Source organism: Ursus americanus, chromosome 8, assembly GCF_024610735.1.
Source record: "Ursus americanus isolate L20-20 chromosome 8, mUrsAme1.1.p, whole genome shotgun sequence".
Lineage (NCBI taxonomy): Eukaryota > Metazoa > Chordata > Mammalia > Carnivora > Ursidae > Ursus > Ursus americanus.
In genome coordinates this window covers 41,737,436-41,762,683 of record NC_142134.1, presented here as the reverse complement: position 1 = coordinate 41,762,683, position 25,248 = coordinate 41,737,436, and the positions used below count along the sequence as shown (strand labels likewise).

Sequence of the window (25,248 nt, the reverse complement as noted above, 5' to 3'; positions counted from 1 at the left end):
CGACTGTTCAAGTCGCAATTCAAACGTTTGCTCCTCTGTGAAGCTTTCTCCAAGTCCTCCAGGGACCTTAGGGTGCTCCTTCTCTGCTCCTATGGCACCCTATACCTACCCGCCATATGCCCCAGGACTCAGTCCTCAGACCACTTCTCTTTACCTACACCTTCCTCCAGGCTCAGCCATAAACTGCCATTCACATTCCTCCTAAATTTGTATCTCCTCCCCTGACTTCTCTGGGTTCCAGGTTTATATATTAAATATCTCCCCTTAGATGGTTAGTGGGCATGTCCAAATAAACATACGCAACACTGTTTCCCCAAATCTTACTTCCCTGTCAGTCTTCCCTAACTCAGTAAATAAAACTACCATTCACTCACTTGCTCACACTAAAAATTCAAATCATCTTCCATTCTTTTTCTCTTACCCCCCAGAGCCACTGAGTCAAAAAGCAGATCCTGCTGGCTTATCTTCAAAAATATATCCAGAATCAGATCACTTCCCCAAGCCACTCACCATCTCTCACCTGGATAATTGCAACTAGCCCCCATTGGTCCCTCTACTTTCACCCTTACTTCCCTAAAGTTTTCTCAAAAAAATACACAGTAATCCTACAAAAACATAAACCGGCGCATGCCTCTCTCTGCAAAAACCCTTCTATGAACTCCCATATTATAAAACCCAAAATCATTACCAAGGCCTATAAGTTGGGTGCCATATGAATTATCACCTAAACTGAGACATTTATGTGTTATTATGTGACATCATTATAAGCAAAAGAGAATAAATAAGAAAGTAGGTTATTTGTTCAAAGCCCCACAGATAGTAATTGAATCCAGGCCTCCCCAATTACAAAGACCATGCTTATGCACACAGGCCTCTCAGCCTTGCAATAAAATGAAAATTTAAAAACTACCTTAGATAATAATACTCTGCTTATTATACTACTAATAATAGCATCAACAACAACCACAACAAGTAAAATTTAGTGAGCGCTTACCATATTAGCTCATCTCATTATTAAAGTTGGGATTTGAACTCAAGCTGTGCTCTTGACCTCTAGGTCATATGGCCTCCCTAGCAGGAGCTCAGAAATGTCTTCTGAATGATCACAAAAGGAATCACCAGCTGACCTATATTTATTTAAATTATCTCACTTCTCAAGGCACGGCATCGCTCCAAAGATCTTAGCTTACCATGGACCCTGACGAATGTGCTGTTCCGCTTGGTCATCAGCCCACTGGAAGCTGCACAGGTGTACCAGCCTTGGTCACTCCGGGTTACACCATCTATAGTCAAGGTGCTCAAAAATTTCTTCATCTCACTCCCAGACTGGGTTTTTAGGTCCCGGTTAACAAGTTTTTTATGCTGATGCTGAAAAAGAGTTCACTGAACTCTCAAAGTCCAGCATAACATCACCTGGTAGCTTCTAGATACCCACAAGATCAAGTCTTCACCCCTAGGGAGCACTATTCATGCTAGTAATAGGGACTTCAGAATAGTTCATATCATCTAGACAACCAATATATTTGGTTTCGGGAGAAATAAATGGAACCAACTGAATTAAAATTTTGAAAGCCTCATATAGCAGGAATGAGATGGATATGGACGGCAGAAACACAATAAATATGACCACTGTTTAAGGAGAAGTATGTCTCATGCCACCTCTTAAAGACAAATTCCCTTAAAGGGAAAACAGAACAAAGACTTCGGAGCACAGAGAAATAATGCAACCCGAAAAGATGTAATCACCTAGAGAAAACTAACCTTCTCAGCCTGATAGTAACAAAGTGGGACCAAGTTCTTGGCATTGCATCTGTTTTCCATGGATGCTATGTGTTCTGCAATTCTTTTAAAGTGTGTGTGTGTGTGTGTGTGTGTGTGTGTGTGTGTGTGTGAGAGAGAGAGAGAGAGAGAGAGAGAGAGAAAGAGAGAGAGAGAGTTAAGGCCCTTACATTTTATCTGGCCAGAGGTCCCTATCTCTCAAGCCAACTCTGTTGGGGCTTATTATCAAAGTATCGAGAGGTCTGGCTTTGAATTGTTAGTGTTACCTTCAAAGAAGGGTATTCCCAGTTGAAGTCAATCCCCACATTTAGTTCAGTCCTCGCTGTACAATTTAAGACAAGCCTCTCTCCAACAGACAGCTCAACTCTGTGATGGGGGCTGAGTACCACATCATAAATCTTGTACCCTGGAGCAAGTAAATTGAAAACATAGAGAAAGAGAGAGAAAACAAATCTATAACTGAGCATGGATTTTTTTCAAAAATGATGCAACTTCAAAATGTGCCATTATCGCTTTTCCCTGAGGGCCTCACCAATACTTGGTAACTCCCAGCAAAATGGCCTATGGAGACTTAGAAAACAAACCTGCAGGAATCTCGAAGATGTAGCCCAGTGGACAGAAAAGCAGTAAATTTGAGTAGTCAATAGCCAATGAAGCCAGCCTTAGTAAATTACTGAACTTTCCATAAAATAGGTATAATTAAAAGAACTGATGCCAAGCAATGCTCTGAACACTGAATTTTCCATAAAACATGCTCTGGTAATAACACTCTTTTCCATCCTTGGTCTTGGCAAGAAAAAGAGAAAAACTCAATTGCACATAGGTTTATTTGGTAGAGAAGAGTAGATGTAATGAATTTCCCTACACCAGATCTTGAATTAATATATTTTTCATTATCCTTTGTCCTTCCCCCTATACCTTAACCTCCAGGATCTTAATATAGGAAACCAACCTGTAATGTCTGATATTAATGATATGGAAAGAAACTGTCCACTTACCTACAACCACCACTATGTACATAATAGACTGGTAACTTTCATCATTAATTTTTGCTTCACAGAAGACCATGCCAGCATAGCTGATCATGTAGCTGGGAATAGTAAAGCCTTTCTTACTGTCCCAGGAAATTCTGTGACCATCAGGAACAAACCTCTTTTCTGGATACCTCTGGGTAGAAAAAGAAATATCAAATATTTAATAAAGTGCTATCCCAAAGTGAAAAACCATGTAAAATCATCACTAAAGAATTCATCACTAAAGAATATAAACTGGTTTTATTTATTGCCATTTCGACCCTTCCCAAACGATCTTTAAAACACATGGTTGATGATATATTATATACAGGCTACCCATCTTAACATTATGAAACCATGGCAGATGATTGGAGAGGATGTAACTTACTGCACAAAGTGACACATTGAGGTTGGAAATGGACCCAAGACATGGAATCACCACAGTTTTGTTTTTGTTCTCAGTGATGTACACAACTCCATGCTGGTCGCTAACAGAAGCAATAAATGGAGATCTGTAATCTAGAAGAAAATTTAATTCCCTTAGTTAATAGCATTTACTAGAGAAGTTGATCTTGTTTCCTGTTCATAAACTCTAACCAGAGAAGTAAATGATTGAGAACTGACATTTCACACCAGGCAAAGGAGTCCACAGGTTGCTCTGCTGGTAGGTATCTGGCTCCAAAGATATGCTGGAGAAAGGGTGTGTGTGTGTGTGTGTGTGTGTGTGTGTATGAAAAATCTGAAAGAAAACCCCTAGAATGAAACTGACTCCTTTTACTAGGATCATCAACGAGTAGAGTATATTTTATAGGTTCCACATTTAAACAGATGGATCATTATAATTTTTTTCAAAATGAAGGAGCATACTTCATTTTTCATATATACTTTCATATACACATATACATTCTTCATATACACTAAATCTTTTTCAAGCACATAAATTTTAAAGTAATTTTTTAATTTTAAATTAATTTTAAAGTTCAATCTGTACTTTACCTACTGAATTTTATTGATGCTAAAAAAAGCATATTCTCTCTTCAGGCAAATAATGTCCAGGGGCCATGAGAATAAACTAATGGATTCCAAAGGATCTTTAAAATAAGCAGAAAAATAACTAACAACTTTTGGATTCAATTATTCAAGAGAAGAATTCATGTGGGTATTTTAAGATTGTGAACACTACATATGAGATTCTTTATAAAATAATGTTCAGTGGTTATTGAATTCAGTAAAAATTCAGCAATCATTAATATCTTCAATGACAAAAACTCAAAAAGCCGCCATGGCAAAAAGTGAAAAGAAAACAAAAGAGATTGTAATGTCATTCGACCATTGTTCGTACAATGTGAATACACCGAGACAGAGTTGCTGTAGTACGAAGTAGTACTTGAACTCGCAGAGCTAATGGTTCAGACCGCTATGCCCAACACACCTGATCAAGCATTTCCAGAGCTCTTCAGGATGGCTGGTCCAAGTAAAGAAGGAGTTAATTAAACCAAGGGGAGAAAGGCAGCTAATTCCCTGCAACAGCAGAAGTTTGATTTCCTTCCCAGCTGGAAAGCACAGAAAGGCAGCCAATCCAGCCCACCACATGCCATAGCCATTATCTTATGAGGCCAAGACCCACTTCCTGGCTCCATCCATTGCTGGAGGGAACGGGGTCAGAAGACTAAGGAAGTAAGGTAGGGACCGGGAGGACATTAAAGGGCTGTCCATGGGGAATACTTCAGTGCTTTTTTTCTCATTGTTAAACTTCATGACCAAAATCTTGGACAGCTCACCTCCTAGAACATTAGTCTTAGACAGGAAGCAGAATTTAATGGTATCCCCAAAGACAGGCAGTGCACAAGTAAACAGTGTCAGGGATTGCTACTTCTGAATATTACCTACCTCTCATCCACGTACTATGAAATATTACCAAGCTTGCTTACAGAAGTCGTCTTTGGAAGCTAAGTTAACCCCTTACGTAAGACTAAAGCTATTTAGTAAATCAATTCTATTTCAGGATTCCAAAAAAAGGAAATAAACAAAAGAAACCCAAACAACCACCCGTCCTCTCAAAATAAAATATTTACTGTAACTCGTGAAATGAATTTTCACATGTCTCCAGGTTTCCTGACTTGGGAAGAAGGAAATAACGAGATATTATGGGAGAGGTTCATCTTGTAGTATTTCCAGACAGGCTAAAAGCAGGAAATCCTTGCAATCTTCTGAGAAAGCCTGATCTCCCAAGACTGCCAGATCAAAAGGAGCCAGAAATTCTCGAAGATCTGAGCCTTGTCTCTTTCAAATTCTGCAGAGGCAGGAGGAGGGCATAGAATTCTATCTTGGACTGTGCTCACCCTGGGCAAAAACAGTTCTCAAATATTGTGCAGTCCAGGAATGACATACGTTATTTTGATGTAGTCTCCGTTTTCCCACCGTACTGGCCATATTGCACTGTTGAAACATGGAGATATGCAAGTGTGTTTCCCAAAGCTAATGAAATTTCCGTTCTATGAAAGATGCTTCTGGAAAAAAGTCTAAGCCATCTTCACCTGCCTCAAATCCTCAGGGATGCAAATATATATATACAAATGTATAAGTAAAATGTCTAAACAGCTCATTTTCACTGAAAAGAAAAATATTTAGTATATTCAAGCAAAGTACTATACAACACTAACATTCCCCAAAATTATATGACAGAATTATAACTATCTTAGATAAGGTCGGGTTTCTACAGGAAAATTAAGGTAGTACAAGATTTTTGAAACACAAACGAAAAACTAATTTATATTATAAATCCTAAATACGGGCAACGTTTTGTTTTATTCTACATGGATATTAAACTGACCTCCGTGGTATCAATTGCAAACTCTGGAAAGACGTGGCGTATCATCCAAGATCTTGGACCACACAAGCAAAGGAAAGAAACACTGTCCTCAAAAGGCCCTTTGAGGTAGTATCTTCGTTTGCACAAGAGGATGAAAATTGTTTTTCACAAAGTATAAGTCAGAAGAGGAAAGTTCTCACGTCGAAGCAGCTCCAGAGCCGCTGGCTGTTTCCCTGCGCATTCTTGAGAAAATCTTCTACCCTGTTGTAGATAACCTATCTCCCCACAGAAACTCCATCATAACGCACCCCTGAATCCTCCTTTTCAAGGATTTCAGGTTCTTTTTCTCAAACATCAGAAGGCTTTTTACAAATCCCCACAGCCAGTTGTGAACACAGATTTCCCTTAGAAACAAAGATCAGAACCACACTGACTGGGCAAAAGAAATGTAACAGGGCCAAGTTTCAGAACAAATCAATGAGTCTTATTCTCAGAGGAAGCCTTAAGAGAGAATAATTTTGTGTATTCCTGTTGGCAAACAGCCTTTGGAAGGAGCCTTTTGTCGTACTCCATTGTACTCGATTCTTCTCTGTGCCTATCCTGTTTTATCGCTGGTAAATCAGCTTAGGAAATGAGTTTCATGTAACTACTTACCTTGGACGTAGACATAAATGACCGAGGCCGTGTCAGCGTCCCGATAGAAGCACTTGTAGGCTCCAGTATCATTTCCAATCACTTTTGGAATCATAAGAGTCTTACAGAAGAGGCTGTCACTGCACTCGGCCACCTCCACTCTTTTCTCAGAGCCACTCTGATTGTTGGGCCAGAGCCAGTCCAAGTCCCTCTGTCCCCTGAAAAATTAATTCCAGGGAAGTAATCATGGGAAATGCCACACTATGAGGCTGTTTCTAAGAAAACAGAAGGTTTGTTTCTCAAACTTATATAAACTCAACAGACAGATTCACAGCCTTCTACCAACAATGACAGGCTGGATGGACGAATGACAGAAAGTCATAAACTCAGCTTCAGACATCACTTACAAGGGTTCCTGAGTTTTCTATTAACTAACTCATTCACTCAACAAATATTTCTTAAGCAGGTGCTATGGGCCAAATGTTAAAGTCTGGGGATACAGCAGTGAACAAATCAGACAAAAATCAATGCCTTTATGGAACTTCAGTCTAATCAGAGGAAACAGGCAACAAAATAGTAAGTCAACCTCAATAAAGCTGATTTTTTTTAAAGTAAGTAAAATAATATGGTGTAAGTAAAATGTAAGGTGGTGATAAGTACTACGGAGAAAATATAGAATATACGAAGAGTAAAGAGTTCTGGAGGGAGGGGGCTTGATGAAGCCATATGAATACACAGAGGAATAGTGTTCCAGGCAGAGGGAACAGAAAATGTAAAGGTCTTGGGGCAGGAGTATCTGGAGTATCAGGGGAATGGCAAGGAAGCCGGAGTAGTCAGGTAACAGTGTGCAGGCAAGACAATAAGGAGTAAGGTTCCGAAGGCAGAGGGTGCAACTGTCTAAGAGCCTCATGAGACCTTATACAGACTACATTCAAAGATTACTTCCATTGCAGCATTTCCCTGCAAAGCCCTAAGAAAGATAGTCCACATCAAAAAGAATGTAACAACATTGATTCTTCTTTCAAAGAATCTGAAATTTCCACGAAGTTGCAGCTACATTAGTGAAATTACTTTAACGCACTCCATAGCTTTTTCAGGACATAAGAAATTCTTTCGAATGAGTTTTAAAAGGGGGTATGGGATCTGTGGGGATTTTAAATAGCCTCTGTTATTGAGGATGGGTAAGAGGAAAATCCACTAAGAAATGTGTCTTCAGATAGCACAGCTAGAGAAACAGCATGGTTACTATGTCTTCTCCCAAGGGCTGGGTATCGGTTGCCTACCCTTGATAAGGGGACGAGAGTATCCTTCACAGTCTGCAGTCTAAAATAGATCTGTGTCGTGTTGAACACTGGTGTTCATTAGCGTAAGCAATGCAGTAAGTTGCCCAAGGTTCTCTGTGGACCCCTAGCTCTCTTCTCAGAGGACAGCATCACCTCCACCTGTCCCTCCACATTTCTGCCAAAAACACACTGAAGGGTTCCTGAGAAGCCTCCGGGTCACTGCATTAAACCCCAAGGTCTTCTCTTTCCTTTTGGGGTCAGGGCTATGAGACAAAATCTAAATGCTTCTTCATCCTTTCAAAGAACCCTGCTTCCCCAGTTAGCAAAAAATCAGTAGCATGACTTCTTGCTAGCACATGAGAAGGGAGGCATTCCAGAACATCAAGCCAAAGCATAAAGTCCATTACCTGTGCAGAACGTGCATTCAGCAATATTAATGGCTCAATATTAAATTGCTACTACAGTCATAATTTTATCATAAAATAAAATTCCTGGCAAGGGCTAAACAAATGTCCAAGAGCCATTCTGAATATAATAAATATGACCCCAAATTCCTTCAACTCCATCCCTTAAGGGTAAAAGGGTAAGTCCTCATTTCACTTATTTATTCAATATTTATTGAATGTCTCCTATATACTATGTGCCAGGTGCTATACTGTGTGCATGTGCGCATGTGTGTGCGTGTGCGTGTACGTGTGTGTGTGTGTTGGCAGGGAGTAGCAGGAAAAAACTTCCAGCAAAATCCTACAAAATTTTTGGAGAAGAGCTTTCTCACTTTTTCATTATTAAATCATTTATTAGAAACCTCACTACTTACAATTACTACAACTCCATTACAATTCTGCTTATGGAAATTATTTTTCCCTCAATAAACGATGAGTTACTTAACACAGGAAATCTGAATCTAAAATGAATCCTTACCTGCAAGTAATCTGAAGAGTTGTATTAGCCGTAATTGTAAGTATGTCTTTTTGTATGCTGAGTCTGGGTGGATCAAGGGAAACACTAGGCAAACCTAGAAACAAATTAAATAAATGAATATAGTTGCTACTGAGTCAGACCCACTAGGAAACACCTTCCATAAACAATGCACACTCTATACTTTAAAAGGCCTCTTCAGCAATTCATTGTGTAAAACTGTGAATTTACTTTTCACCATTCCCAGTAAAAGTTCACAAACTGTGTCATAACAGGAAGAATGGGCAGATGGTCATAAACCAACACAAAAGTTCTGCAATTCATGGAGCTGGGGTGGAGTTCCTGTTTTCCTGCATTGCCAACTTCAAGGTCTTACAAAAGGATATAGGACATTGAAACCAAATGAACCTTCATGTGATGATCTCACTCCCTTGGGAAAGGACCCACTGACATTTCTTATAAAGCATAGGATGCACACATTGGACTAAATTGCTGATTAATGAATACTACTAAGAGAGATTTCTATACAGTTCATCTATGTTCCCTGTTGGGGGGGGGAGCAGTGCCCATGACATTGTCTCATTTTCCTTTATCAATTTTCTAGTGCACTTCCTCTGGTAACTGAACTGCCAAAGTTGGAATCCTGTACGTTAAAACTAGGTAAGAGGAATTGAGGGAAAAAAATATTTGCCAGTGTCCATATAATGCTCCTATTAATACACTTTTCCTTAGAGAATGGAACTAAAAAAGGGTAATGCTAACAAATTACTACTGGGGACTCTCAACTTATTAATCAAAGCTCTGAGGTCTTCCTGATACCAAGCTTACAGTACAAGGAAGCTGTCTTTACCTAAAAAAACCACAGGACAGATTCCTCACCATGGGTCCCTCCACAGCAAGAAAACAGAGTTCTCCCTGAACTAAATGTGAAGAGCTAGTAAGCAATGAAAAACTATCAGAGATAGAAAAACTGTCCGCCATGCGAGGGCCTTAACTAATACCCAGATCTCCAAAACATCACCTTAAAAAGTGATGGGTGCTGGTAAGCACCCAAGCTTAGTACGATCCTTAACTCACAACAACTAAGAACAAATGACTGTCTACCCTAAGAAAATGAAAACACTAATTCAAAAAGATACATGCACCCCTGTGTTTACTGCAGCATTATTTACATTAGCCAAGATACGGAAGCAACCCTGTGTCCATCAAGAGATGAGTGGATAAAGAAGATGTAGACACCAGGGGGTATTACTCAGCCATCAAAAAGAATGAAACCTAGCCATTTTGCAACGACGTGAATGGAGCGAGAGAGTACTATTCTAAACAAAGTCAGTCAGTCAGAGAAAGACAAATACCAAAGGTTTCACTCACTTGTGGAACTTAAGAAACAAAACAAACAAATAAAAAAAATAGACTCTTAAATACAGAGAACAAACTGATGGTTACCAGAGGGGAGGTGGGTGGGGGGATGGGTGATACAGGCGATGGGGATGAAGAGGACACTTATCAGGGTGAGCACTGAGTAACATATAGAACTGATGAATCACTATATTGTGGACCTGAAACTTATGTAACACTGCATGTGAATTATACTAGAATTTTAAAAATAAGTAAATAAATTTTTTTTAGAAAAAGAACCACTGACTCTCGAGGCCTAAAGTGGCACTGATCTTGTTGGGTAAATAAGACGGTATTAGCAAATACGAAAAAGTATGAGTAAAGAGAGTGAGCAAATACCCAGTGCAAATATCCAGTACATTGAATCTATGGACCTCAATGTGAACAGCTGCAGGCAAAATGAACAACTGCTTACACATATTTCTACACACTCACCCAGATGTGCAAAACAGGTTGCTGACACAACTGTAGATTTGTTGATCAATATCATGGTTTAAAAAAAAAACACCTAGAAATTAAGTTATATCAATAAATCTCAGAAACTAATTGGTATTGGTACTGACTTGTGTTTGGGCTAGTAATTCTTAAACTTTAGGACGGGTAAGCCATCCCTAGCCCTACAAATCTGCATTTTAACAAGCATTTCAGATGACTCAGTCACACAGTGGTCTATGGGACACTCTTGGACAGCTATTGATCTGGCTTATCATGTTCAGTTAATTAGCATAGCACTTTTCAATATGGAAGGAAATAACTGCCCCGAAAGGAGACCAACAATAAATCCAAGTGTTTAAAAGCAATAGAAAGCCTTCGAACAATAGCGTCTCACTTTAGGAAAAGGAAAACGAAAACAACTCATTTGGATGAGTACAAGTATCAAACTTGGCTGGGAAACACTATGTTGAGAAACATGTTGGAAACAGTACTTAATACAATGCGTACAATGATCCAAACGAGAAAGAACCCATCATTTGGGCACATTTATGTGAGAAAAAAAAATGGTAGTAAAGGCAAAGCTCTAAATAAACCATGTTCATCCTATCACCAAAATAAGTGGTTCTTGAAGATCTCTCATAAATTACTGTCACCGATTATCTCACACTCTAGACACACTTTCTTCTGTTAAAAAAAATTAAAGACATGTTCTCCATTTATAGGAAGCTAAGACAATACCATACTATTCTAGAGACATGTATACAACAAAAATCTTTTCAACAAGGCTATATCAATAATGATAACTTCAAATTCATGTATGTGGACCAACCAACATTCAAGTTTGTTTTGCTCCATTAAGCTTCATTCATTTTCATTGGCAAGTTTAAGTTCTGCTCTTCAGAAAATTCTAAAGAAATAACTATAAGACGTTCATATGCTGCTACTCAATAAAAAGCCCTTCTATGTTCAAATCCCTTAACCAAAATTAATTAATTTGTGCGCTATTACCCTTCCAGCTCAAAGACAGGAAGGAAAAACAACAGTGCCTCTGTCTCTAGAATTTGATGGCACCAATTACAGCCCAATCCAATTAAGCAAGTCACACACTCCAAAAGGGCAACCTCATCATTATATTGAGGACAACCCGATTACAGTTACTACTGCTGCGCTATGAAACACCCCAGGCTTAGAAGCAACTCACTTCTTTGTGGGATACAGAACAACCACATGTTCCAGACCAGAAAGGGGGAGAGAGAGGTCTTGTCGGGGACAAATGAGTGTCCATGGTGGAGCTGGTCTTCATGAACCAAGTCATTATTAAGAAAATTTAATAACTATAGACAGATGATCTTGTTACTGTATACGAGTGTCTTTTTTTTTAAGACATGTGATTCTTTTATTTCAATATAAGGAATTTTTCCCTGAATTATTTGACTTTTTTTCCCTCCACCCTCTCCCCTTTCTCACCCTCCAAAGAGAGGAAATCTGGAAATCAGCGAACTGTGACTACAGAAAAGAGATACGAGAAGGGGGCGTGGGGGGTGGTAAAGCGAAAAGAGAAAGACAGACAGGTATTGCATCAAGAGCATGTGTGTTCCTAATCCTAAAGGAGACTGAAATTTTAGGTGGTAAGGAAAGTGCCAAGCGGCGTTAAATCTAGCTACCGAGTCCCGCAGAGTAAGTTTTCAGAACGTGAACTTCTGACCATGCGCTTATCCCAAGGACCAAAGCTTTGAAAGATGTTATTGTTTTACGTAAGAAGGTGACTGTTACTTGGAGACATTTTGGGAAGCTGTCACAACCCCGGCTCAGAGCCTAATTTCACCCTCTCTCTGCAAGGAGAGCAACATCCTGCACCAAGGAAGGAAAAAAAAGTTTCCCTCCCTGAACTGCACCTCATACACTGGGTGTGTTTGTGGGTTCCACCCAGAAGGGAAAGCACACCGGGGTCCGCTCGACTCCTGCAGAGGCGGAGCTGAGTGCACGATGCATGCGATCCGAGCGAACCTGCTTGCGCTCCCTGCAAGGCTTCCTTGCCCGCACCCGGGCAAGGATGGTGCGCCCAGCCGGACAACTTTCCACCGCCTGCCTGTTCCCGCCTGCGGGGACACCTCCTGTCTGCCAGCCCCGGGCGCCTGCCATCCCACCCCCGCCTCCCAGAGAGCCCGAGGGGGTGTCGGCTCCGCAGGACTAGCTCCAGCAGAGGCCCTGATCGGAGACCAGAGTCGTGGAAAAGGACCTGGGCTCGGGAGACCACCAACTCTCTGGATAATCTTGGGCCAATCAAAGAGCCTGTCTCCTCATTGGTAAATGAAAAAACACAAAGTGTCAAGTCACTTTTCATCTTTCCAGGTCTCTGATTCCGAGTTAGATCCGGCCTCCAGGACCTCTCCGCATCCTCCCATCTCTCCGCCCGCACCCGACCTCTCCGCCTTCTTTCTAGGGAGTGGGCTCCTTACCCACGGAGGCAGCCCTGGTCTCCACGCAGAGCCACAGAGCGATGGCCAGCAGCGCCTTGCTCTCCATCCCGCACCTCGCGCCGGGCGCAGTGCCCAGGACTCGGGCGCCGGTTCTTTCTCCCCGGGCCTGCCCCGCGAAGGAGGCGCGGAGGTGGAACGAGCGCCGCAGCGTAAGACTGTGGGGCTCAAAGGGGAGGGTGCCCTGGCTCCGGCCACGGCTTGCAGGGGCGTCTGCGGGTGCCGGGAGAAGAGGAAATCCCCGCTGCGCGACAGCTCTGGGCTTTCCGTAGCGCGCAAGTGATGCCCCGCGCGGGCAGAGGAAACACAACCACCCACCGCCAGCTCTCCCGGGGTCCCGGGACTCAGTGCAGGGTGGGAGCTGGAGGCCGAAACTCTAGAGCTTGGGGGCGGGGCTATGAGGGGCGGGTCCGGGGCGGGGTTCCCCTCTGCTGCCGGCCCCGCCTCTCAACCGGGTACCCGGGCCGGGACCCGCCGCTTCCCGTGCGCTCTTCGTCTCCTGATCTCCGCGCTCCCCTGGCACTGCCTCTGGCCCCGAGTCTCCCGAGGGGGAACGTCCCAGGCGCAACAACTCCATTTCTGGTAGAGATGAAATGTAGCCCATAAGGACTTCTGAGACACTCCAAGCTTCAGTAGGTTGGGGCACTCCGAGATGCGGGTGGGGCCGAAGGAGGGGACAGCTTGGCGAGCGCGGGCGAGGGACACTGAGCCTTCAGGAGGCGCGCCAAAATTTGCGACCGCCTTCGGGGCCCGCACGTTCCTGAAGTGACTGGGGGTCAGACCGTGGATCAGCAGCAGGTTGAAGCAACCAGGGAAAAGCGGGTACTGAGCCCAGGCGAATGCAGGATCGCAGACCGGCAGCGACTCCAGCCAGGACGAGTGTTTTGCTTGGCTAGCAAAATTGTAGTTTAGAAATCTGAATCTGAATGCCTTTAGTCAGAATATACACACGCTCAGTTCTCCAGAGTTCCCCCTATTTCCTCTTACACCTGGCAGCTTCGAATGTTTTTAAGTTGCCAGCCTAGCTCCCAAAGGCATTTAAATTTGAGACCCCCTTACCGGGCTTTCACCAAAAACCTACATCAGGACACCAGGGAGCTGTAGGTACCCAGGGCCCTTATGTACCCGCAACGTGAGAGTCACCCGTCCCTGAGCGAGGCTCTCTCCTCGGGAAGGGGCTTTTGTTCACCGTGTTACCTGACAAGGAACCCCTATGTGACTCTTCCTGGGCTTTTGACCAGGCCCCTTTTCAGAACAGAGCTTCCAGCCAAGATAGCCTTAGGCCAAGGAGAAGGAGGCCGGCTTCCCTGGAGAAGCAATGAAGCAGACGCTCCCAGACCCCCGGCACCCAGAACACGCCGTACCAAACCTCCCGGCTATCTGCCTCGGCATGTGTAAACTCCTCATGGTGCTGTTTGGAGAATTCAGATTCCTTTAGACATTTTCTTTCCTTTTCTCTCCGATTCTCCCCACCCCTTGAGAGTGACAGCAAACGTCCCCTAACTTCATTACATAGGGATCTTGCAGAACTCTCTTCGGTAAATGACCATCATTCGGGGTGAGGAAGAGGTAGAATTATTATTTCTGCATCTAGGCCAAAGGCCCCTTCCTGAAATACCCAATGTAAAGTGTTGCTTTTCTTCTCCTATGTTTAAAATGTTTGCTGTATTTACTCTTCTACTTTGCCAGGTTGACAACTGAAATACTTTAACTCTGAAATATAATGAATGTATATGTTTAAAACTTTTTTATACTATGAAAAAGTTTTGAATGAAAAGGCCTTCCTCAGCAGAGGCAAGCATTTTCACCCTTCCTCTTTTGTTCCAAGCCAACTGTATGCACGTAGAGCTATGGGTGTATCACCAAGGGTGGCTCTGGCATAAATACTGTGTGTTGGCTTTTTTCATTTTAAAATATAACTTGAGGGGCGCCTGGGTCACTCAGTTGGCTAAGCGTCTGCCTTTGGCTCAGGTCAGGATCCCAGGGAGAGCCTGCTTCTCCTTCTCCCTCTGTCCCTCTCCCCACTAGTTCCTCTCTCTCTCTCTCTCCTCTCTCTCTCAAATAAATAAATAAAGTCTTTTAAAAAATAAAATATAACTTAAAGATCATTCTTCATCAACCCGTAGGGCTCCATCTTATTCTTTTTAATAGTGGCATGACGTTCCACTGTAGAGATGTACCAATATTTAATCTAGGAGATATTTATTTGTAAGAGGCACAGGTATCCTTAAAGAAATTCCTCTCTTCCTGCTAGTAAACTTAGCAAATAAAACAGGACAGGCTCTGGCAAAGCTGGACATGGGGGAGGGGATAGAACCTGGTTTGGAAAAGGCCATTTTTCTCCATTTCCATCTACAAACAATTCTTTTCTCCCAGGCTTATTTACAATTCATGACACTTCCTCTTCCAGGTCTTACTTAGGAAGATAGTGTCTCCTCCGAATGCAAACCAGAACCTGCAGGCCCCGTGGTAATAGCCCCCTTTAGAAGTCTTGGAGGAAATGATGCGTCTTTGATGGCCACAAGACCAGAATTTGGCAGGGTCTCAATGAAATCAGTCTACCACATTCCCTCCCACACAGTACTTAGAAGTGCCTTATGTTCATGAAAAATGACAAAGTCCGTGTTTTGAAAAACGTCTGGTCTATGGGCAGCACCCTCCCATTATCCGGCACCACGGGCGTGATTGTGCGAGTTAACCCTGCCGTACAGGTACAACCACAGCCTGTCCAAGTGCCCACGTGTGTTCAGTGCTCATAGATGGGATTCAGACACATCTGGGGGTGAAGCAGCAAAGACTGTGGCTAAGTGCACAGACTCTGGGGCCATGCTGACTGGGCTTAACCCCCAGATCTACCCCTTACTATCCATGGGCTCTTGACCCACTTACTGGTTGCATACCTATGGAACACAAAAGATGATAATAGGACTTTCTTCATAGGGTTTTTTGCAAGAATTAAATGAGTTACTGCATGGAAGGCACTCAGAATAGGACCCAACAGCTGGTGAGCGCAGGCGCCTAGCGCCTAGTAAGCACCTAATACATTGGGAAGCATTCTGTGAAGGCTAGTCATGCTACAGTGTGTGGCCTCCTTTGTGCTACAGAGATCTACACTGCAAATAAGGCTCATGCATTCGACAGCAGTTTCTGAGCACCTACTATGTGCTTGGCACTCTAATAGAAACTACAGTGACAACGGTGAAAATAGAGGCAATATGAGCATGAATGAGCGGTCATCACATAGCTCCGTCTAGGGCAACTTTAGCTCCATCACAGAGTGCTCTGTATTCCAGCTACTTCTTTGGGTTTCGTGCACACAGAATATACGTTGTTCGTATCACCAAAGCACACTACATAAATGATACTCCGTGATGCCAAATTTGGCGCCATCACCACAAGCATTTTGGACTTCGTATGTTAGAAAGTAAATATGAAAACTAGCAAAATTTAATCCTCGTGGAAGTTGGATGCTGAGTATATATGGGTTCATTTTACTATTCTCTTTACTTTTACATGTTTAAAATTTTCCGTGCTAAATAACTTGTAAGTAACTACAACCGAAGTGATGCCTGATCTAGTATATTATCACTACCTTTTCCACTGTCAGTGTCTTGACATTAGCTCTGGAAAAATGGCTGAGGCAAGGAGGCAGATGGGTGAGAATTTGCACTTTTTACTTGATATATTTCTATAACACTTCATCAAAAGAAAAAGTGTTACTTTTACAAATAAAAAAATGTAAAGATCAACTCTCTCTTCTAGTGGCTGTTATATTTTTAAATACTGACATTTGTTGATTACATATTTGCATAGCATTTTCTCATGTTTACTCCTTTCAATTTGTTTCCAATATTTGTTTATGCTGTAACTTGCCAGAGCCTGTGACTTGCCAGATGTTGGCTTGATTTCATAGCACATCTATACCCATGACTATCATGCCATGGGAGATTATGAGCATACCCTTCATCTCTCATTCACCGTCCTTCCATACCCACATTTATTTCACTCTCTGTGTGATTTATATTTTGAACTTAAATTCAAATATATTTGTATGTTCAAGGAAAAAAAGGCTATATCATCACAAAGCCAGGTTTGACTTCCATGTTTCTATCAGTGGTTGGTTTTATTCATAAAATCTTACATTCTAATAAATATAAAACAAACTCCTCATCCTTTTTGTGAAACAGAATTTCATTACTTGTCACCCACAAAGGAAAAATCCCGGTTACTCTAAGTAGGTATGTCTATGTGCCCTCCCCAAACTCTCCCATATAGTTTCTTGTTATATCTCACATAAGGATAAACAACAATTTTTAAATGTGGAAAGCACACAGGGAATTTAAGTAATCAACTGCAAATTCACACAGCACCAGAGAAGGATGCTGGGAAACAATACAAGTATCCAGCACGCATTGGGCACATCCTTTGGGCAGGCACTGTTCTGAATACTTGACTTCACCCCTTGCTTTGTCCTTATAACATCCCATGAGGGCGGCAAGCACTATTAGCAATTCTTAGTAAAGAAGAGAAGTAAAGACAAATTATTTATTTTTAACTTAAGTAGTATTCCTTTGCTTTCCTAAAAGTCTTGCTGGAGAAGTTGCTTTATCTGTTTGCAAACAATAGATGACATAGTTTTCTCACCATTAGTTAATGACATAAAAGAAGTCAAGACACTCTTTACTTTTTTAAAGAAGAAGGAGGAGGAGGAGATTTGGGGAGCACTTACTATGTGCCAGGTAGTTTCCTCGGATTATTTTATTTTAATGTTCACAGTAACCCAATGTAAAAGATACTCATAGTGGCTTGTGGCAAGGGCGGGGGCAGAGGGGATGAGATTTAGAAGGTTTAACTTTTCCAGAATCCCACAAGTGGTGGAATCAGAATTGCAAGGCAGAGAGGATTTAAACATCCAAGAGAGATACCTCCAAGCACATAGGACAGTTTCTTATTGACGGCTGGTCTCTTGCAAGGGATGAGACTGAGTCAGTCAACACCACTGCCTTCCTCAGCCTCTCTATGATGACCACTTCCATTTTCCTAAGCAGATAGAAGGCCAAGGGTGACTTAGGATAATCACTCTGGGACAAACGACCAAGAAAGAGGAAACAAACTGAGGGTTGCAGAAGGGGAGGTGGGTGGGGGATGGGGTAGCTGGGTGATGGGCATTAAGGAGGACACATGATGTAATGAGCACGGTGTTATATGCAATTATGAATAACTCTACATCTGAAACTAATGATACACTATATGTTAAGTAATTTAATTTAAATAAAATAACAATTTAAAAAAGAAAGATGCTTTCTACACAGAAAAAAAACCAAAAAAAGAGTGAAAAGCAGGTAATAAGATCTCTCCTTCACCCACACCAGGAATCCCAACCCAACTGTGTCTTTACCTTTCACCCAGCCTCTGCACCACTGATCTTTTCTTCTAAAGAAAGGTAGTTGTTACTACAAACAAAATCATTTGTGCATTTGGGGCATTTCTTTTCCACCATGAATTTTTTTTGTCCTTTAGTCTCCTGGAAAACTTTTAGTCAACCTTCAATACTCAGCTCAAATGTCCATCCCAAGTGGTATGTTTTAGTTTTTTGTTCCATGTCTTCTTCAACTGAAATCTTCCCAGAAAAAAATAGTCAGGGGTTAAGTCTTACCTGAGCAGGTAGTTGAGTTTAAAAGGATGGTTGTCAAGTTTTATAAGAATGGTGAAATGCATGATGATGAGGCTTATTTTATAAAATGTATCTTATATACCATAGACTTATGGTGACACGTCTAATTAAATAGTTATTGTCAAAGATACCATGGGGTGCAAATTATACATGCTAACTATGTTTCATGCACCTTACATGATCATTCTTAAGTTCATATTTAAATAAGAGTCATACATTTAATAAATATATACAGAGCTATACTGAATTTATACTTTATTCTAAATAAATTAATATGAACTATTTTGTTATTCACAGAGCTAGGAAATTGCTTTCCTTTTTCTTTTTTTTTTTTAAAGATTTTATTTATTTATTTGACAGAGAGACAGACAGCCAGCAAGAGCGGGAACACAAGCAGGGGGAGTGGGAGAGGAAGAAGCAGGCTCCCAGCGGAGGAGCCTGATGCAGGGCTTGATTCCAGAACGCTGGGATCACGCCCTGAGCCTAAGGCAGACGCTTAACAACTGAGCCACCCGGCACCCCGCTTTCCTTTTTCTATATACACACAGCACTTATACAATATGATATATCATATATTATATAGTCATATGTTTATGTGAACAATTCTCCCTCAAAAGCGAAAATAAGGTCAAATTCATTTTGTATGCTCAGTGCCTAATAGTCTGTGCATTCTTGCCTCTCAATATATTGATGAATTTCAAATAATTTTTGTCATTTTCTTTTATGCTAGCCTTTGCTCCTCCTTCACTTTTTCCCCTCAGAATCACATGCCTCTTGGGTATCCATCACAATTATATTTACAGAGAGCAACTTGTTGAAATAAAGAGAACTATACAGTGGCAACATAGACACGAAAAGAATGAAAAAGTTCTTAATTTATTAAGCAGTGGCAATCGGAGTTTTGGTTTTGATTTTGAGTAATGAAGAAAAAGAAAAAAAGCATTAATTAGACTTGCATGTGCTATACAACAAATCTGTGACTTGAATTTCATGTCTGTGTCTTTTGCAGATTGTAACCATTTTCCAGTGAATTAAGACCATCTCCCCCTTTAAAAGCTTATCAAAATTTTTGAAGAACTGAATAGTGCATTAAAAAAAAAAAGCCTTTGTTTCCTGCAGAAGTGTTACAAGTCATTCAACCTTCACAGGAAAAATATATACAATTCCAGCTTCGTTGTACCAGTTTTCAGTGCTGCTCACATTTTTACAGAATAAAGAGTGTTTCCCAGTAATGTTGCTTCACCAGCATTAAGAGCTAGTCAATGACAGCAGAAAAGTTTTATGTTCTTTGTATATAAATATAGTCTCCAGAGTTTCCAAAACATTGGTGAGTATTCCCCTGCGGCACAAATAAAAATTCTCTCTTGAGCAGTGTTTCTGAACGTTCATTTCTAGTACTTCACTACCTTGGTGCACATACAAAAAAATTAAACACACACACACACACACACACACACACACACACACACACCAAATGAAACTACTCACCAAGGAAAACTCCACACAGAGGGAAATTTTTAAATAGGATAAAAAATACAACTTCAGATCTAACTGATAATCATCCAAAAATTGGTCAGGCTGGTTATAGGCACATGAAAGGCCATAAGGGAGTCATTTCATGCATCTGACCACATAATATAAATAGAAGTTCCAGATGTGGAGAAAATGAGTCTAGTAACAAAGCAACACATCGAAAATATTAGACCTTAGAATGGTCTTTGGATTGTGTACAAAAACACTTACATTTCCTCATCTTAAGAAAACTTGACCTCGCTTTTCCCTAAAGCTACTCTGCTGTCTAGGACTTCTGCCTTTCCTTCATCATAGAGGTTCTTGAAGGAGGAGAGGCCATCCATCACCTTCTCTCTTCAAGGACAATAGCTTCTTCCTAGTCTTGACTCTGCCCGGCATCTCCACAGTCCCCATCCTGTTGTCCACCCCCTTGAAGCCCTGCCTCTGTTTCACGCTCCTAATACTGTGCACGCCACCTCTCCAGCCAAAGCCTTTCAGAGGCTTGAACTCCTTTGCTCAACCCTAAACATAGGGAATCTCCATTTCCACTTTCCGTCATCATCCTATGTGCTTTTCTACAACTTTCTGAGGGATCTCATTCCCCTTCGTGCCATCAACTATCTTCTTTGTGGGAATCACGTGCAGAATTGTGCTTTCCAGCTCTGATTTCCTGCGGTCACTCTAGACTAATCTCCAACACTTCCTACACGTCTCCAATGTGTATGTTCCACTGATTACAAGCGTCCAAAACTGAACTCTTCATCACTTCACTCCTACACTGCCTCCTCCAGCCTTCTCAAGGGCAGGGTCCTTCCAGACACTTACTCCATACCGCGTAGGCATGGCATTCCCTGCTTTTCCTTTCCACCCAGATCCAATCTGGCCTACCGTCTTTACATCTCTCATATCCACCCTCTATTTTTGCTCATCAGACTGCCCTGATTCATGACCATTTCGCCTTTGTCCTGGAATATTCCAATCCATCCATCACTCTGCTGCCAGTTATCTTTCTAAAACACAAGGTTCAGCTGTCTTTTATCTTTGACGGTTGGCATTTACACACAGCATAAAGCCCCAAATCCTAAGCCTGGTGTTCAAAGGCTTCATTCTTTGCCTGCTTCCTGTTTTTCTAGGTTACCTTTCAATGTACCACATACATACTCTCTATCCCAGCCAGACAGGGTCCACTGACCACTTCCAGAAAATGCCTTATACTCTCTTGTCTCCAGGCTTACGCTCAAGGTGTTCTCTTTGCTTGGAATGTACTTTATTCTACTATCTTCCTGTAGGAGGCTGGCATCTCTTCAAAACCAGGCCCCAAGAAGTTTCCTTCATCCCTACCCTTCCTGCCCTGCCCACGTGAATTACTGTCTCCCTGACTACAACAGTCAGGATTTCTTGGGTTTTAAGCAACAGAAAAGCCAACTTGAGCTGGCTTAAATGTATAGGATCATGTTGCTTTAAGTTATAGACTGGCTTCAGATAGTTCTGTCAACAGTCTCAGTGTGTCATCCTGCCATTTTTCTGTGATTTTCTTAATTCTGCTCTCAGGATTTCTTCATAGTTGGAAAAAAAATGGTTGTACATCCTCACAATACACCGTCCACAGAAAGAGAAGATTCTTTGCCAGAAGAACTTGAGAAATACTGAGGAAGATTCATTGTCTTCAGCAAACATCTCCTTGTATCTTCTTTGCCTACATCCCTACACCAATTATAGGGACAGTGTCTTAGCCCATTCAGGTTATTATAACAAGAAACCACAGACTGGGTGACTCGTAATCAACAGAAATGTATTTCTCCCAGTTCTGGAGGCGGGGAAGTCTGAGATCAAGGTGCCAGCAGGTTTGGTTTGAGAGAGCACACTTTCTGCTTCACAGAAAGCAATCTTCTTGCTATGTCCTCACGTGGTGGAAGAGTTTGAGAAGGTCCTCTGTGGTCTTTTTTGTAAAAACACTAATCCCATTCATGAAGACTCTACCCTCATGATCTAATAACCTCCCAGAGACCCCACCTACCAATATCATCAACTTTGGAAGTGAGAATTTCAACATATGGATTAGGGGGGGTTGACATAAACATTTAGATCATAGCAGGCAGGAAGGATGCCAATAGGCTTAGATCAATCAGAGTCCATCCCTGCAATTCAGAGTGGCATTGATAACATCAAAAACATATCATTGAAATGGGAAATTACTGAAATTATTTCTCAAAGAAAAATCTGGAGAATTTTTTTTTTTAAAAGTAGGCTCCACACCCAGTTTGGAGCCCAACATGGAGCTTGAACTCACAACCCTGAGATTAAGACCTGAGCTGATATCAAGAGTTAGATGCTTAAACAACTGAGCCACCAGGCGCCCTCCAGAAGATTTTTAAGAATGCAAGGGGAAATGGTTGTTAAGGAGACAACCAACCAATGACCACAGTGTTCCTCATACTCCAAGAACCCATCATTCAATATCTGTTGTAGCATATATGATACTCTGCTTTACTTCAGATTTATTTGGGTTACGTGTGTCTGTCTTCCCCAACATATTGTGAGATAGACAGCAGGCTTTGTGCAGTTTTCATAACTGTTTTCTCTAAACTTCTAATTAATTGAAGACAAGACTTTTTATTCTTCCTGTGAAATATTTCCCCTTCCTTCAATGGTATTATCATAGAAATAACTAACATTTATTGAGTTACCATGTGTCAGGCCCTGTCATAAGCACTTTACTCGTGTTGACTCCTTTAATCCTCACCAATAATCTACAAGGTAGGTACTATTATTATCTTTATTTCATAGATGTAGAAAAAAAGGCTCAGAGAGGTTAAGTAACTTGCCCAATGTCGTACAGCTTGTGTGTGGTAGAGCCAGGACTTGAGCCAGGGCAGAATGAATCCAAAGTTACACTTGAAAGAAGACTCTTAATGCTGGTTCATCGCTTAGTAAAATACATCTCCTGGTAAAACAGTTACAAAGCTACTTCTTGTCTTTCAGCTCTCCCATTCAGAGCATCTCACAATCTTGCCAATTACTCTTTCCTAACATATCTGTTCTTACTAGTTTGTTCTTATATTAAATCAACCATCCAAGTTTTGATATCTCTTGACTAGGCTCCTAGGATGAGTGATCTGAGGATCATTCAATCTTCTATCTTCAAAAACTATCCTCTGTGCCTCAATATTCTCTTCCTGACCTGATGTCCAATATCAAAGGCTTCATGGCTTTCAGCTCACAATCATAAGAGAATAAACCCATGAGGAACTAATGCTGGGTCATATTTGGAGTTACCCCTGACAATAATTCTTACGGGACGGTGTGTCAGTTGACTCCTTAGTGCTGTTCATCCTGTGAGTTGAAAATCATAGAACTATGGGGGCCCTCAGGAGATTATACAGCCCAGTCTCCTGTCTTCAGTTAATGAGTCATTAACTTCTAAAGACAGATTTTGATTATGTGCATCTTAAGGAAGTATTGAAAAGATCCTCCACAGTCACAATTGGCAACACAGAATTTCTTCCGGCATGTGACTCCGGCATGTCACCACCATAAGATTTTGCCCCACGCTCTGTACCCAGAATTCTGCTGTAATACCAGAGGCCTGCTCCTTGAGTACAAGTGGCAGATTGTCCAGCAATCTCAATTCACTCAGCAAATTATTAATTTACTTTTTAATGGCAAGGTAATTATGACATATTGATGCAAGCACCAGAATTTTAGACTTTTTGGAAGTATTGCCCATGAATTAGATACATTGTTCTTGTTTTGTGTTAGAGAATTTATCTTTATTTTTATTTATATTTATTATATATTTACATTTATTTTACATATTATAATGATATATTATATATTATTTATAGTATACTATTTATATGTATGTATTTACATAATATATTTTATTTTTATTTTAAAATTTTGTATAGTAATTAATTTATTCAAGTATTTATTAATGTTAAACCGGGCGGTTCTCAATCCTGACTACACATTAGAATCTCCTGAGTCTGGGAAGCTTCAAAAAAATCCTGGTACCTGGCACCATCCTACATCAAATGAATCAGAATCTCTGGGAGGAAAACCTGAAGAACAGACAATTTTGTGTGTTCTAATGCAATTCTAATCATTCTAATCTTGTTAAACTCTTGCTCATGAGAACAGAAAAGATTCTTCCAAAACTTAGAAACTAAAACATTATAGCTCCAGAACCACTTCATTCACTGAATACTATAGTCGCAGTGAGCTTTCTAAAGAGTACCAAAAATATATGAGAAATTTTAAAAGTATGACTCATTAGAACAAAATAACTTCTTAGCAAACTCGAAATTATTTTAAAAATACTTAGCAAAAAAATAGCTACAATAGTTAAAATAGACCCCAAAAATCTATTTAATGTGAATGCATTTTAATGTGTTTGCCATGATTCAGCATAAATCTTCCAAAAGTAAGAACATCCACAATATTAAAAAGTCTTAAAACACCCTTGAATACTTCAAATGACAATTCAGTATTTACCACGTGTCATGTTCCTATCTACAGCTGAGAAAATACCAAGAAAGTAAGGGTCTGAAGTCAACAGTCTGGTAACAACAATTCATTTTGATAGAAAGAATTACAACTTTCCAGGTCTTGGCTTCAAACAGAAGAAAAGCTTTTTATGTTTACTGAAGCAACTCTCCCATTTTTTTCTGAGTTATGCTTTTTGTCAGATGCTATTCTGAACGAAAGAACCTGCTTGGGGGAGGTCAGGTGTGAGGCAGACACCAAAATTGAGTTTCAACAAAGATGAATCATCCAAATCAGTTTCTCTGATCTAAAAACACTGCTGAATGCAATGAAATAGGTGATGCTGTCCTTCACCCTCCCTAACTCCTCAAGTCAAAAGCTAAATTCCAACAAAAGAAAGCCATCCGTGGTGCTGGCTCTTACATCCAGTTCCAAGAATTCTTCGGGGTCCAAAATGAAGACCCCAGACTACAACAATCCTTAAAATTCTTTATGAGGTTGTGTTTCAAAAAGTTCAAAAATGTCTGCATGACGTGTTTGTGTACAACAGACGAAAAGCATACACATCAGAATTTAACAGTGATTAGTCCTCAGTAAGAAAAACGGGGATGACTTAAATTTTCTTCAAGAATCACATAATACTTTTTATACATATATGCATAGAAGAAGTCCTAAAGGGCACACATGAACCTTGAAAATAATTACCCCTGAGGACCAGGATGGGGATGGGAGAAGAGAAGAGATTTCATTTATTACACTAAACTCTTTTATATTTTTGAATATTTTTATTGGTAAATGATAATTTTACATTATAATTCAAATAACAATA

General features: G+C 40.9%; 1 protein-coding gene across 3 annotated transcripts in view; it reads right to left on the bottom strand.

Annotated features, from left to right (window-relative positions):
- KDR (kinase insert domain receptor) overlaps positions 1–13,106 on the bottom strand; it is a 43,205-nt gene extending 30,099 nt beyond the window's left edge. For 2 of the 3 annotated variants that reach the window (XM_045815862.2, XM_087864132.1), the window contains exons 1-7: positions 12,731–13,106; positions 8,442–8,535; positions 6,259–6,455; positions 3,181–3,311; positions 2,778–2,946; positions 2,046–2,185; positions 1,191–1,368 (exon numbers count right to left, since the gene is read on the bottom strand). In XM_045815862.2, coding sequence (XP_045671818.2) covers positions 1,191–1,368; positions 2,046–2,185; positions 2,778–2,946; positions 3,181–3,311; positions 6,259–6,455; positions 8,442–8,535; positions 12,731–12,797 — 976 coding nt within the window. In that variant the 5' untranslated portion in view covers positions 12,798–13,106. The remainder of the gene's footprint in view (positions 1–1,190; positions 1,369–2,045; positions 2,186–2,777; positions 2,947–3,180; positions 3,312–6,258; positions 6,456–8,441; positions 8,536–12,730) is intronic. The other variant, XM_045815861.2, reaches the window with a different exon arrangement.
- Between the last annotated feature and the right edge of the window lie 12,142 nt (positions 13,107–25,248).